Raw genomic sequence first — 15,411 nt, forward strand, 5'->3', positions numbered from 1 at the left:
AAATGTGCATATTTCTTGCTCCTTTTAAGTAAAAGCATCCTAATTTCAGTGTCAGCAATGCTTTTAGAAATTAGACAAAAGAAAGAACGAATCTTTACCTGTTGTTGAAAAGATTCCTCCGACAATACCACAGAGTCTTACAAAAAACTGCCAGAACGGCATATGTTCTTCAGTAACTGTCACCATAAGAGAACTGAGATCATATTTCATAAATATCCCAGAGACTCCATGGCTGCCTGCAGCATGGTTAACGACACGCTCCTGAAAGGGAGGCAAAAGGATGGGGAGAGATGTGAGGAGGAGAAAAACCAGACTCATGTCATGTGGGCACTTACTTCTACAATCAACACGAAGCCCTGCACCTGTACCGAATGAGAGAAACACCCAAAGCCTTGTACACATGGTCCTACGAGATTAAAATCTTAAAACAATCAAATTTTTGTATTTTCTTTGTGTGGTTAGATTCTGAAGCAATCAGAAGAACAGAATCAATACAGATATCGTTTTCTCTCTTTTTAAGAAACTGCATGTCCCTCCATTTTGTGGACGTACCACACAATGAAGAGCCTCATACATACATTGTTTTTGTATTTTTTTTTACTTTATCTTTGCATTTAACTTCTAGAAGGATTGCTGAGTCAAAGCATAAATGCATATGTCATTCTGTACATACTGCCAAACTCTGTTTCATAGAGAATATGCCATTTTGCATTCCCATAGCAATAACGTACGGGTTTCTGTTTTTCCAAAAGCCTTGCCACTGTGTACACTGATGTTCAGGTGGTGCCAATCTTAGTGAGAAATGGCATCTTCCCACCCCTACAGCAATGTAGAAAAGCACGAAATACACTTGTACACACCTGACCTAGTCTCGCTCTGTGTGTGTAAACACACACACACAGTTACACACGCTTTATTTTTTCCCTCGAACCATGTAAAGAGTTATAAACATGTAACATTTCACTCCTAAAATCTTCAATATTTAATCTCCTTACACTAGGGAAATTCTACAATTATTGAGGACACAGCCATCAAAAATTGTAAGACCATTAAAATTCTATATTGAGGAAAGCAATTTTTAAAGCACTTAAATGTTACCTTAGAATTATTTAGAATAATAGTATTTGAATATTCACCATTCTTAAACACAAAAAGAACACATCACCCCAGAACAGATGAGAAATGTTAAACCACGCAATTCCAAAAGTCTGACCCTCACTGCCATATTTATTGATAAGGCAACTCCACCCTGAGATTGCAGAACATTTGCCCTCTCAAATAGACAAATACAAGGCACAAGTTACAAAGACAAACCCTCAAAATCTGTTGTTACTTGAGCCACAATAACCATGCATGCCCTAGGTTAAATATGTTAATTAAAAAATAAGTAATGAACACATAAATCAGAAAATCTGCGGGCAAATAAGAAAACTGCAGCCTTGACTGGTGTGGCTCAGTGGACTGAGTGCCAGCTAGCAAACCAAAGGGTCACCAGTTCGATTCCCAGTCAGGGCACAAGCCTGGGTTGCAGGCCAGGCCCCCAGCAGGGGGTGTGCAAGAGGCAACCACACATCAATGCTTCTCTCCCTCTCTCCCTTCCCCTCTCTCTAAAACTAAATAAATAAAATCTTTTTAAAAACCTGCTAATACCAATACATGAAAAACATTACAAAATTAAGATATTAAGAATAAAACAATACCACCACAGTTTAATATTTTAGACTTAATTGAATATAAAACCTTCCAGATTTAAAAAAAACCTACTTCTTTGCTGGCTCTAGAACATACTAACACCTGCTTCTGATATTTTATTACCTTAAAATAAAATGTTACTGCATTTCAAAATTCCCACAAATTTTACAAGGGGGAGGACACCAAACTGAAACTAAAACCTAATTTTGTGACAGGAGAACTATAAAATGCTAAAAAAGAAAATCATCAGTTGGATTTCACTTACCCTTTCTGTCACAGAAAACTGATGGGTATCTGCTGAGATTTTGTATGTATGTAGTTTTGTTGGCACAACTGTAATGAAATACTGGAACATCCGGTTGTCTAGAATAAAAACAAAACATGTTTTCCCCCCATCAATCCAGTAGCAACAAAACTACTGCCAATATATCCTCCTCCTATTAAATACACTTAACCCGAAATTTAATGCTACTTGTGACTTAATGTCTAAAAAAAGTAGTTTTAAAACAAGGAATGAAATCAAAATACTAATATTTGATAAAACAAGTTCTCGGTAATCATAAAATAGTCACATACACACACACCTTTCATATTTAAAAAGATGAACTAGTCACTTAAATACCTTTACAGTCATTATTATCCTTATACCAAATATGGAAAATAAAAGTAGCATTCCCTTAGGGTATACAGACTTATAATAATAAAGTTAGAATACTAAAATCACTGCACAACAAATTTTTAGTTTATACTGATATCTTAAGATAGGTAAATAAACCAAAGTTGAATTAGCTGGCTTTTAGACAAATATATAAGGAACTGATACCACATCAGAAAAATATATAAAGAAACTTCTCAGGGATTGCCTGGGGGTTACTGTGTAATCAAAAGGATTATATTTACATAGTCATTAAGCATTTTAGGTTTAATACAAGTCATAAATACCAGTTTATTACCAATGATTAATTTTAAATAATTAACAGTTCACACAATACAAAACATTAACTCTGTAGGTCTGTATTATAAAAAAATTAGAATTAGATATGTTAAAGTTTCTAGTAGATAAGTAATAGTGCCTCATTGTGTTTGACCTGTACTTCACACCACATGGTAACAGCTATCTATGAAAACTAGGTGCATGAATAAAATGTATTGATTTTAAACACACAGTATGATGCATTTTAACAAATGTGCTCATCCATGTGATCACCACCACAATGAAAGTATAAAACATTTTGGTCACATCAAAAAGTTCCTTTGCACTCCTCTGTGGTCGACCCCCTCTATCTCTGGCCCTGGGCAACCACTACGCTACCTCCTACTGTCAGGGATTAGCTTTGCCTATTTTAGAATTCATATAAATGGAAGCATACACTGTATGTCTATTTTCTTCCTCAGCATGAATAAATTTTTATTTCTAAAAATCCGTTTTCTCTCCTCTTATCTCAGCGTAATTCTGAACGGGGGAGGGAAGGGTAAAAGTAGGTAGGAGGGAGAGAGGTACCCATAATGGTTTCTTCACACACTAGCATTAAACAAGTTTCTACCATAATAAACCAAAGCCTGTTTCAACTTCACCACTTATTTCTCTTACAACTTGTACCACTGTAACTTTTAAAACCAAACAGTTCTCCCATTACTAATGGAGAAATAGTATCTTCTAACTAATGATTATTTTTTGACCAGTTCTCCCATTGCTAATTTCAACTATATGTACATACTAAACAAATGTATGTCCCAAATATTATCACAGACAATGTTAGAGCGAAGGGGTGTCAACTTCGTCCACCACCCACAGAAGGCGTATCAATTGGGGATGGCCTCGGTTTCACCCTTTCAGTTGTTCTTTGATGTAAGGTGAGTTGCTCAACCTGTGCTTAGTTTTAGGTGTTTTATAAATAAACTCTATCATGTGATAGACAAAGAAAGCAAGCTAAAAATGCTAGGAAAAAAAGGTGTTTAGGTATTAAGTATTTATGAAAAAAGATGACTTGGAGAGGAGTGAGGCAGTAACTAATGCTGTACGTATGGGTGGGATAATCAGACCTGGGAGTGAAAAGGAAGGACAGAGGAAATCTCTCATCATAAGTGAGGAATGAAGTGTCACTGCAATAAATAACAAACACAGGTCAAAGAAACAGGACAGGAAAAATGGGAAACCTTTAACCGGTGGCCAGACAACTACTGAAGACCTATTCTTTTGATGTTAATTCAAGAGAGGGCTATAACTTTGTTAAATAACTTAAGTGCCAGACTGGGCAGAGGTGGGGGTGGGGAGGTGTGGAAAATGCACTTGAATGACATTTTGTTGCAAGCCACAAGATGTTCCAAAGGTTTCAGATCTGTCCAAATCTGCACGGCTTTAAACATGTAACTGCTAAGTAATCCCCTCAAAACTTCGGAGAACATCAAGGAGGAGGTAGTTACCTGAACACAACAGATTTGTAATGCTGATCTGTCTTTTGTCTTTTGGAAAAAGAAGCCCAACAGAACATATGTTAGGAAAACGAGTATACCTGCTTTAAAGCTTTCAGTATCTTACTGACTACTCGTCTGGTGGCATTTTACAAAGAAACCCTAAACACCTACTAGTCTTCGAATTTAGGAGCGTGGACATAAAGTGAGCCTTTTGAAAATTAATGTTTATATTTAGTGTCACTTCTGTATGGAAATTTATAGTTCATTTTAGCATCTTGAAACAAAGTATTAATCAACATGTTTTCAAATGAGAATCTCTTAAGTAATATTTAATGCATTTTGGTGTAGAATGAACATATACTTAAATTAAAGATGAGATTATAATGAATACAGTTTATAATTTCTACTCACATTAATGAATTCAGTACTCTAAAGTTTCCTTAAGTGAAAAAATTCCCATACCAACATAACATATTCACGAATGGCAGTCAGTATTTTAAGTATAATACCTGATTATGAGACTATGCTAAAAGAGTAAAATACTGAAAGGAATATTAATAAATGTTTGGATTAATAAAAATGAAACCCTTAATTCCAGTTCTGCAAAGGCTAGAATTCCTACTGGCACAGGAAGCTTCAGACATCCTAAAAGGGTCTGACAGGTGGGACATGCCACGCAGTATTACTGTTTAAGAAGAGGAAAGCAACCAAAACCCGTCATGAAAGTGAAGAATAGATTATTTGCTAAAAAAGTAATAATAATAATAACCCACCCAATATTTGGAAAAACTGATACTTTAAGTGGAATAGAAGGTTAAAAAAAGTAAACAATCTCTGCCGTAACATACAACTTCTATCTGTGTGAATAGCCAGACCACTCTGGAATAACTCTAGGTTTCTGACATTAGCAAAGCTCTCCAAATAGGTTTCTAAAATGGTTAATATGTATTTTAGAACTTTGAACCTTTACAAACAAGGAAATTCTTCTTGGAATGCTGGAACTTTCTTTTATTCTAAGTCTTTCTTTGGTGAACATAGGAAAGAAGTTCTGCCCTACTGACACACTAACCTTTCATACACTGAGAGAGTTTTTAAGGGCTACACCTTCTCTAGCTTACATTTAACTTCTTATCTGTTCTATGGATTTGTTTCTAACATTTAAATTTTACCCACTACTAGGACAAAGTCTCTCCACACACATCTCCAATTAAAGGTTATCAACCACTTAAAGGTCTGTTTATTTGTTACAAGGGGGTTAAGAAGAGGATTAAAATATATTAATATTAAAGGTAAAATATTGCCTATATAAAATTTCAACAGTAAATATTAAGTACTTACGATCTACAGAAATTTTTTCAGTTCCATCTAGAGGATTAATAATTCCTGGAACAAGCTCTCCAAAAGACAAATGATCTATTCTGTGAGAAAAGTTGTACGCTGAGGCCAAAAAATAAAAACGATAGGTAGATAAATTATTATTCAAAACACATATAATACATGGTTTCACATTCTTATCTACTTTCAGATGAAAACATCTAAAATCTGCAAGTACAGTAATACAGTATTTATAACTGCATTGAGAAAAATGCAAATAAATATGTGGAAATCAAATGTACATAAATTCTGATAAAATGCTATATCTCAAATTTCATGAACACAGACAAATTAAGGTCTAAGAAATAATATTATACCCAATTCTAATAACCTAAAAAGTTAAGTCTTTCTTGGTTCAAATCATCACATAATAATAGGATTGTGTGGTCAAAACAGGGATGATACCAATGAACCCAAATATATTCGGATCAGGTATATTTTTAATACACTGCTAAAGAGGATGGGACCAAGATTTTTTTGATCAAATACACTACTGATTTTTTATGGAATTATTACTCTTTTTTATTCTCAAAAGCAGACTTTAAAAACTTTTATGACAATCATTACAAGAAACTACCTTGAATACTTTATATGTACGTGTGTATGTATCCACACTTAGATTTATGTATTTCCTTCACTGTCCATAAAAATTAGCAGAAATGTGTACAAAGTGATACAAAGCACACAAAGGCTCTCCTCCCTAACCGTGGCAACCTCTGAGACACGACTAAACAGAAATACAGGCAGCTTAAAGACAAGAGAAAATGGACTAGAGCCAACACATTTATTATTTACTTTCTTCAACAGATATCTGTTTCAAACAGCCCACTTTCAAAGCCCTACGTTGCACCTGTGCTAAAAAACAAAAACAAAAACAAAACAAAAAACAAAAAAAACCACACAACTTTTTCAAGGACATCGTCACGGAAAAAAATCTCAGCAACTGCTTACAGTCATGGTTGACGAGTGCTGCCAAATGTGCGTGACCGCGGGGATGTGGAATCGCCCTGAAAGGAGGAAAAAAGATTAAAGTAATAACATTCAAATATATAACTAATTAAAATCTGAAAAGGGATCTTTCCTAAGTCATATAATTTTCTTAATATAAAATAAGAACATAGTTGGCCTATGATTTAAGGAGGTAAGTCTACTCATCTCAGCGATATTGTAAACTGAGTGTTGGCAAACTTTCTGTAAAGAGCCAGAGAGTAAATATTTTAGGTTTTGTGGGCCAAGATGAAAAACTGAAGTCACTTTGTAGTTAGGTACATAAATAAATTTTCACAAACTTCAAATGAGCACAACTATGGTCCAGTAACACTTTATTTTGGATCCTGAAATTTGAATTTCATGCATTTTTCACATGCTATGATACATTATTCCACATAAATTTCAGTGAAGGGAAGTCTGCTGAAACCGGACAGCACTGAGGGGAGACATTTTCAGCTGTCACAACTACTGGGGAAGAGTTCTACTGGCCTTTAGTGGCCAGCAGCCAGAGAAGGGGTCCTGCCAAGGCAATGACAGTCTCACACAAAATAATACTGTCCCACATCTTGCATGACTTCCACACATTCTAAGTGGCACTACATAAGTGAAAGACCTATGTATAATAATCTGAGTCTAGAACTTAACTCCACTTATCCATACAAAATAATTTGTTGTAGTTTCCACAGACACTAGATTTCCCAGGAAACAGAGGCAATGCTGTATTTTGTTTTGTTCACAGTATTACAAAGAGCTGTTCCTTATTTCAGAACACCACCTCATCGACAGAGATACCACTCATGACACTTGAGCGGCCAACATATCTGTTTCAGTCTGCATTTGCAGCTGTTGTAATGAGTCTTCATTTAAGTGGCAAGCATCTGCCTACTTCATTATTTTATCTAATGTAGCCATGATCAAGGATTTGCACACTGAAATTGTTCTCCTTTACAATACAGCTGAGAATAATTCTGTGCCTGAGAGGTACTGAGATATGTGTTTATTAAAAATCAATACTGAATTTGGCAAATCTAGTACCAGATTGTGAGTGGTTTACAGGATACTTCAGAGGTGATAAGTATAAGATGCAAACTACATGTTTCTCCATCTGGCTCTCTTATTGCTGGTGTGAGTGATAACACGAAGCGAGAAGTGAAACTGGGAACAAAGGCCATAATGTAGAGGTTCATAACGATATTTGTTAAAGTTTCCCCCTTTCGGTTAGATTTGGAGTAGGATACTCTTGTATCCAAAGATGTAATAAAATCTAAATTTCTCTGGGCCAAGTATTATTTGCCTGTGTGATACCCAAACATTCTAAGATTCCCAGATACAGGCTGAAAATGGAGACAACGAGTTCTGGCAACAGTAACAAAACTACACAAAAATGAATGTTAAAAACAGTGGGACAACAAAGCAATGTGTGATATGTAGACACTGAAATAATTTGCATAGAAGTCCAATGCTCTCTCCTCTCTCTCTAATCTTCTGCCTTACAACCTTCCCCTCAGCGTGGATGCCCTGGTCTCCTTGATATATGAAACTGCTAACCATCCACTAGTTTGGACACTCCTAAAGTCTCCCTCAATAGAGTCTCTGCTGACATGGACAGTAGGTCAGGTCCCTTGTCATGCAGTCCCTTATCAGCCGTACTTCTTTATAGCCTCAATACAACTACAATTAAATAGTTACCAGTGCAATTCACTGTGTAAAGGTTAGGTTCTCTCAGACTGTCAGTACCATAAGGACAAAAACCTTCTGCTTTTTTTCTCTTTTCATCCTTGGTATCTAGCATGGTACTTTGTACATAGCAAGTAGTCAAAAAAATGTCTCTTACAGTGAAGAACTGTTCAGTCCTGCAACTCAACATGGAAGAGGAGGAGGAAGGGAGGCAGGATCAGAGAATGTATTTATTCATTCAGAAATTTACCAAATATTCAATGTATAACAGTTTCTGTGCTGCGTACTGCCTATAAAGGTGGTCTAATGTTTTTTCCTTCACTTTTACCTACTTTAACTTTTCCCCAGACACTACTAACTGTTAACTACATTGAAATACTTGTCTTAAACTAGTTAGGGTTATATTTTCGTGATGATCAGCAAACAAAAGAACCAAACAAAAACCTATTGCCATCGAACAAAAAGAACAAATTAACGAAATGTCTAGGTAAGAGCTTGCAGGCTACTAAAACTTGGTTAGTAGGTTTTAATTCACATTTACCTACAGCTCATTTAACATACAAAATCTGAAATGAGTATTTAACTTTTGTTTTGAGGTAGTGTTTAAAGTCAGTAGTCTTCTCTATTACGTGTTTAAAGCCTGGAACAGCAGTCTTGAGACATCAAAAATACAGATACAAAACATTTTAAGCAGTTCTTTAGTAGTCTTATAATATCATTTTAGTCAAGAATTTACTTTTAACAAGTTGCCAACCTGTCTACAGTATTTTCAGTAGGTGAAAAGAACATACTTGCCCACAGTAATGTGAAAATTCCCTGCTACTTTATTGACATACAGATGACCGTGAATTCGGCAAGCGTCTGGAGGCTGTGATGAATCATCTTCCCTATTGCAACAGGATACGTTAGGGTTACTTACAGCACGTTCAATACTGTCATCAATATTGATCTGTAAAGATCAATTTTCAGGTAGTGTCTAAATATCAGAAGAAGTTTTTTGAAGTCTATACATTTGTTTAAAAAACATATATTTAAAAATGGAAAAAATCATATAATTATCACACCTATATTACATGTACACAAATCTAAAATTCCATGGTTCTTCAAATCTAACCAAAGGACAAAGTCCCATGATAGAAGACAAGGCTATAGGTAAAGAGTAAGTCCAACAAAGACAAACTTCTATCATCTTTTTTTGGCATCGTAGGGAACTGGGGAGGATAGGAATAGAACTGAAGTAAGGAAAGGTAGGCCATCTAAGTTCAAATAGACAATGACACTTTCTTCCTAAGCAAATGTGAACCTTCTGTATAGTTTTAAACGATCATTTTCATTATTTTAGCATTTCCAAATGTCAGCTATTCTTATCTATAAAAGAAAAAACCACAAAATTTCTAATCAAAATGTATATGTCATCATAATGTGAAATGCAGTTAATTTGTTCTTAAAGCATAAAATAATTTTATATGGAGGTGTAACAAAAACATGTAAAAAAGAGAAAAATTAACCGAAAATGAAATACAGTGAACTCTGAACAACACGAGTATTAGGGGTGCTGAAATCCACATATAACTTTTGACTCCACCAAAACTTTGCACAGTTTCCTTTGGTATCTGTAGGGGATTAGATGTTAGGACTCAGGGATACCAAAATTCAGGAACGCTCATGTCCCCTACATAAAGTGACACCGATCAGTGCATACGGTGGGCCCTCTACCTGTGGAGTACCAACCCCAGATGAAAAATAGTACAGGCAGTTACTGAAATCAATCTGCATATAAGTGGACCTGAGCAGTTCAAACTCATGTTGTTCAAGGATCAACTGTAATATATTTATAATAATCCTGATCAATATCACAGGCTATACATTTAAGAGTAAAAAAAACTTCATCAAAAAGAATGATTACACTTTCCTGAGAAATATGAGACCTGGATAGCTAAATCAATACTAAAATTTTGTCAAAGCAAGTTTGTAATAAATAGTTGCACACTTAAAACACACATCTCACCTTGGTGGAAGTGCTGTTGAACTTTTAAAAGCACTTTTAAATAACACATCTTGAAGTGAATGTTCTTCTTGCAGTCTACTTTGAATCAGCTGCAGCATCCTGAACACAACACAAGCAAGCAATAGCTTATAAATATGGTAAGGTACACAAAGAAAGCCAACCCTTAAAAAAATAATTAGATGACTCAGTTAAGCCATGCATTTATTATTTTAGGACTTTACTCTAAAATAAAATACTACATTTTCTTTGGTCACTTTTCTTGAAAGAAGGAAGAGGTGAGGTATGGTGGCTACATGTCTAATAGCTCGGCTACACAATAAACCTGTCTGATTGCATCAATAGCAGATGTGCGCATCTGAGTATCTAAATTCATCTTTCATGTATGCATGAAGTAATTACAAAACTCCTACTTTTAGTACAGCATTGAATAAAGCATTATAAATATGAAAAAAGAAAAAATAAATAAGGGACCACATGATACGTCTGAAAAACTTAAAGTGGAAGATTTTTGGCCTATGAAGCCACAGCACCAGCATTCAATTCTCAGTACAAACTAAGACACAGTGCCATTTAATATTACCTAGTGACTCCTTTTCTGAAGACACCTGAACTTTATTCAATGATAAGGCTATTCCAAACAAAATATATCTATATTTTATGAAAAGAATATCAGCATATAAAGCAGAGGATTATAGGAAACAAAGCACCTACTTTCTTTTTAAATATACAGCCACAAAAATTAGTTGCTTGAGGGTTTTTGAAACAAAATTCTTATGCCCACAATAACTTCTTAAATTACATACTCTAAAGAACACCACCAAAAATAAAAGCCTTTCCTCTAATACTTCTACCTTTGGACCATATTATCTCCTAATAATTTCAGCAATAACCTGTATCATCAGACATAACGCGATTTTATTTTCTTTAGTTCTATGTCTTTGGAAAACTAACACCCAAAGTCACATGTATTAAAGTTCAAGCTCAGCAATTATAAAAATTATACATAAAGGAAGAGGAATGAATAGACAAAACACACAGCACTTTTAGGGCAGTGGGACTATTTAACAGGTACTGGATACATGTCATTATACATCTGTCAAAACTCACAGCCTAATGTAAACTATGTATGGACTTCGAGCAATAACGTGTTAATGTAGGTTCAAAGACTGCATGAAATGTACCATTCCAGTGTCAGATGTGCGTAATGGTGAAGCCTGTGCAAACGTGTGTACTTTTCACTCAATTTTGCTGTGAACCAAAAACTACTCTAAAAAATAAGGTTTTTAAATAAAACTTTAGAAAAGTTATAAACAAACATAGGCACTTAAAAAGGAAGTAAATGTAAATCTGCTAATACTTCATTTCCCATCATAATGATAAAATAAACATTTTCCAGAAGTACAAGTGAGAGATAAAATACTTATGCACTATAAGTGCATAATTGCATAAGTGCATAATTAAAAACACTGGTAAAGCAGGACAAATTAAAATAACAAGTCATTTTTAGTTCAAAATAAATCTTAAATCTACAAATAAAAAGCAGAAATCAGATAGGTTATGTCCAGGGACTGAAATTTACTTCTACAAGAGGGAGAGTAATTAGGATGCTAAGTATTTTAAGAAAGCAGATCAACTGAGAGTAAACTTAGATCTCTTTCAGCAAATTCTAAAAGTAAAGAACACTGGTAAGTACATTATTCAGAATGCTAGGCCTCGGATAGCTCTAGTCCATTCAAGAATATTTGTTTAGAAGCAGACACCATTTTGTAGGAAGCTTCAAAAAGCCAGATCCTATCTTCAGATTTATACATCTAAAGACTAAAATCTTTGAATATAATGCTGGCAGCAATTGAAAGCTTCATAATTTTGTGTCTTATATTTCCAAAGTTCAACTTTTAGTGTTGGGCAGTGAGAAGAGATGGTAACACCAAATGATATATAGATGTGTGTGTGTGACTTTCACTTCAAACATACCAACAAATATCCAACTCATATTCCATGTATAAATGTACATAGGAAACTCTACTATGATAGAAAATGGCTAATGTTTTATTAGTAAAAACTCAATCCCTGCTTCCATTTATTACTAATCTTGAACAATGAATAAAATTCCAAATGAAAAGTGATTCTCACTTTATTATTTCTAGATTTAGTAACATATTTCATCTATAGATGGCTTTATACCAAGACCACTAGAATCCCAGAAACACCTAATACTCAGTTCAACTACATTCAATTTGAACTTTAATTTTAAAATCTCCCCAAGTGGACTACTTGAAAATTAAGAGAGAAAGGCCTTTGAAATATACTTAGTGATGAGAACAAATTTTTTAAAGATGGGTAAAAAATATGTTTTTGTAATAATCTTAATTTAGGTAAAAGACTTTCTAATTATAAGACATAGCCTGGAAACCAAAAAAAAAACCCCCACAAAAACCCACAATCTCTGGTAGAAGTAGTAAAGGAACCACTTATAAACAAGGACTCATTTTTTAGCATACAAAAAATTCTTTAGAGTTGTTTAAAAAAAACACCAAGCAAAATGGGTATATGGCATGAATAAGCAATTTCACAAAGAAAGGAAGTACAAATAGAGAAAAATCCATAAAGGTCTTAAATCGATTCCTAAAGAAATGACTACTTAAATTAAAATAAGCACAGTGCCATTTTTCACCCATCAAATTGGCAAAAGTACAAAAGTCTTGGTATACCCACTGTTGGTAAGGTTGTACAGAAACAAGTAATCTCATAGTTTTGGAGTATAAACAAAACTACTTTGGTATGATATTTGGCATTATCAAAATTCCACTCCAGTTTTGAGATATAATTAACATATAACATTTGTATAAGTTTAAGGTGTACAACATATAATTTGATATATATTTATTGCAAACGATTACCACAGTCAGTTAACAGCAATCACCACACATACTTAAATTTTTTTCCTTGTGATAATCTAGAAACTACACACACATGCACACAAGTACCTAAGGAATTAATTAGGTTTAAGAACTTTCAATAAGCATTGTTTTCTTTTTAATTCTCAAAGACATTCACTGATTTTTAGAGGAGTGGGAAAAGAGGAGAGAGAAGGAGAAACATCGATATGAGAAACACTAATTGCCTGTCCTTCGTACACACCCTAACTGGGAGCAAACCCCCAACCTAGGCATGTGCCCTGACCAGGAACTGAACTTGCAACCTTTTGGTTTACAGGACCATACTTCAACCAACTGAGTCAAACCAGCCAGGGCCACTGAGAACTGTTTTCAATATTAGACTCTTGCAAGCATCTACCCGTAGTAATCACCCAATTGGATAAACTGAAGTTTATCAATAAAATGACTACTGTAGGTACGTAAACAGGAAGTTATACAAAGGATCATTAGATTAAAAAAAGAGCTAATTATAGAACAAACATATGCAATGATCCCATTTGTATTAGGAAAAAATCACATAAATTATTTTTTGTTATTATATACTATATTATATTATATAGCAAAAAAATTGTATGAACAGAAATTTAACTCTAGTTATTATCACTAGACAGTACTAGGTTTATGAAACAATTAGGAGGCTTTTACTTTTACTTTATAGCCTTTCTATTCAAACCGAATGTTAAACAATGATTATATACTGCTTTTTTAGATTTCTAAATAGTAAATAAAATTTTAAATAAAAACTAAGTGTATTCATTATCCAAAGTGCACTAGAAATAAGATAAACATGACTTTAAGAACTGATAAATTTTATGAAAGTGTAAAGATTGTTATTATATACTATATTCTGCTAATATTTCATCCAGAGAAATGCCGAGAAAAATATACTAATGTATGAATAGACAAAATGGGATCCAATTTCTGTGGATCACAATACTTTGTTTACTTATTACCTCTGCCACTCTTTTTGCTGTGGTGAAAGATCAAATATTACCTGAAATAAAGGAAAACATAATCACCAACATTGTCAAATTCTCTTGGCTTTTATAATAATAATTTTAAAAATTTTTCTTTGAGTAAGAAACAAGTTTATAGTGTTCTTAAAAACAAGTATTCATATTTATTTCATCCTCTATAAGTCAACCTACATAAACTTAAATATATTTTACTTGTATTCAAAAATAGTAAAAGAAATTTTATCACAAATATTTTCCTGTTAGTTATCTACATTTATGAAAATGGATACAAGTTGGTAATCTATCATATGTACAAAATGGTATTTTAGGACTTAAAATAATTTAAATGATGCTAGCATGAAACTTAGGTATTTAAAAAGGAAAAGAAAAAGACATACAGCTTAAGTATAATATTTAAGCTTTCAAAGTACATATTCTTGCTCGGATAATACCCTGATAAAATCAGCAAATTTTTATAATGAGCTAAATGATAACACCATAATTCTTAATTGTATTAACAATAAAGAATAATTCCAGAAATTTTATCTGGGCACTATCTTCAATTCAAAATCAGACTTGTATACTTATATAATTTGGTGAAAATAAAGTTTCTCATGGTTTGTGGTGATATTCACAACTTAATTTTACAACAAAAAGTATTCTTTCGACTTTCATAAAAGCAATTTATAATGAGGCATATCAATCCTACTTTTTAACTTATTTAATTATCCTTCCATAATTAGGCATTAACCTACTAGTCTCTCTTTACAAATTCTTGGTTTTAAATTAAAGTGGGACAATCTCTCACTCTATTAAACAGTTCTATTTCTGTGCCTTTGGTAATTTAATTATACCAATTTACAGGAAATTATAGGAAATTTCTCCTGTAATTTTGACCCTTATGTCTATCTAAAGTCTATAAACCATGTACTCCAGGTTAAGTTGTCCAATCTTTCTGATTACAGTGAAATGACTCTGATTACTCCTCCTGCTAAACTTGTCTGCAACATGCTTCCCAACCCTTTTCACACCACAGCACACAGGGATAATGCTAATATCTATAAAACACACCCCATGTAATTGCTCCCTGGTCATCTTGTGAATAAAGTAAGTGGCAGTAGGGACTATGTGATTCTTCCTTTGACTTCCCTGAAGTGCTTAGTACAATGCATAGCACAAGGGGTTAAAGAAACTATTGAGTAGCTGCTCTGTGCTAGGCACTGTACTACTTAATTCTTTATCTCACTTAACCTTCATAACCACACGAGGTTATGAGTTTGTTGTCATTCTTTTCCTTTTGCGTATAAGGAAGGCACTCAAAGGTTGAAATTTTTTCTTCAAAATCAGATAGTAAGGGTCA

At 33.8% G+C, this 15,411-nt stretch overlaps 1 protein-coding gene across 1 annotated transcript in view; it reads right to left on the bottom strand.

Moving 5' to 3' along the window:
• ERGIC2 (ERGIC and golgi 2) overlaps positions 1-15,411 on the bottom strand; it is a 39,942-nt gene that overhangs the window by 2,620 nt on the left and 21,911 nt on the right. The window contains exons 6-12 of the mRNA XM_037032134.1: positions 14,049-14,089; positions 10,157-10,255; positions 8,940-9,035; positions 6,433-6,488; positions 5,446-5,544; positions 1,958-2,055; positions 99-261 (exon numbers count right to left, since the gene is read on the bottom strand). Coding sequence (XP_036888029.1) covers positions 99-261; positions 1,958-2,055; positions 5,446-5,544; positions 6,433-6,488; positions 8,940-9,035; positions 10,157-10,255; positions 14,049-14,089 — 652 coding nt within the window. The remainder of the gene's footprint in view (positions 1-98; positions 262-1,957; positions 2,056-5,445; positions 5,545-6,432; positions 6,489-8,939; positions 9,036-10,156; positions 10,256-14,048; positions 14,090-15,411) is intronic.

Source organism: Sturnira hondurensis, unplaced genomic scaffold, assembly GCF_014824575.4.
Source record: "Sturnira hondurensis isolate 20B ecotype Veracruz unplaced genomic scaffold, ASM1482457v3 Scaffold0000362, whole genome shotgun sequence".
Classification (NCBI taxonomy): Eukaryota; Metazoa; Chordata; class Mammalia; order Chiroptera; family Phyllostomidae; genus Sturnira; species Sturnira hondurensis.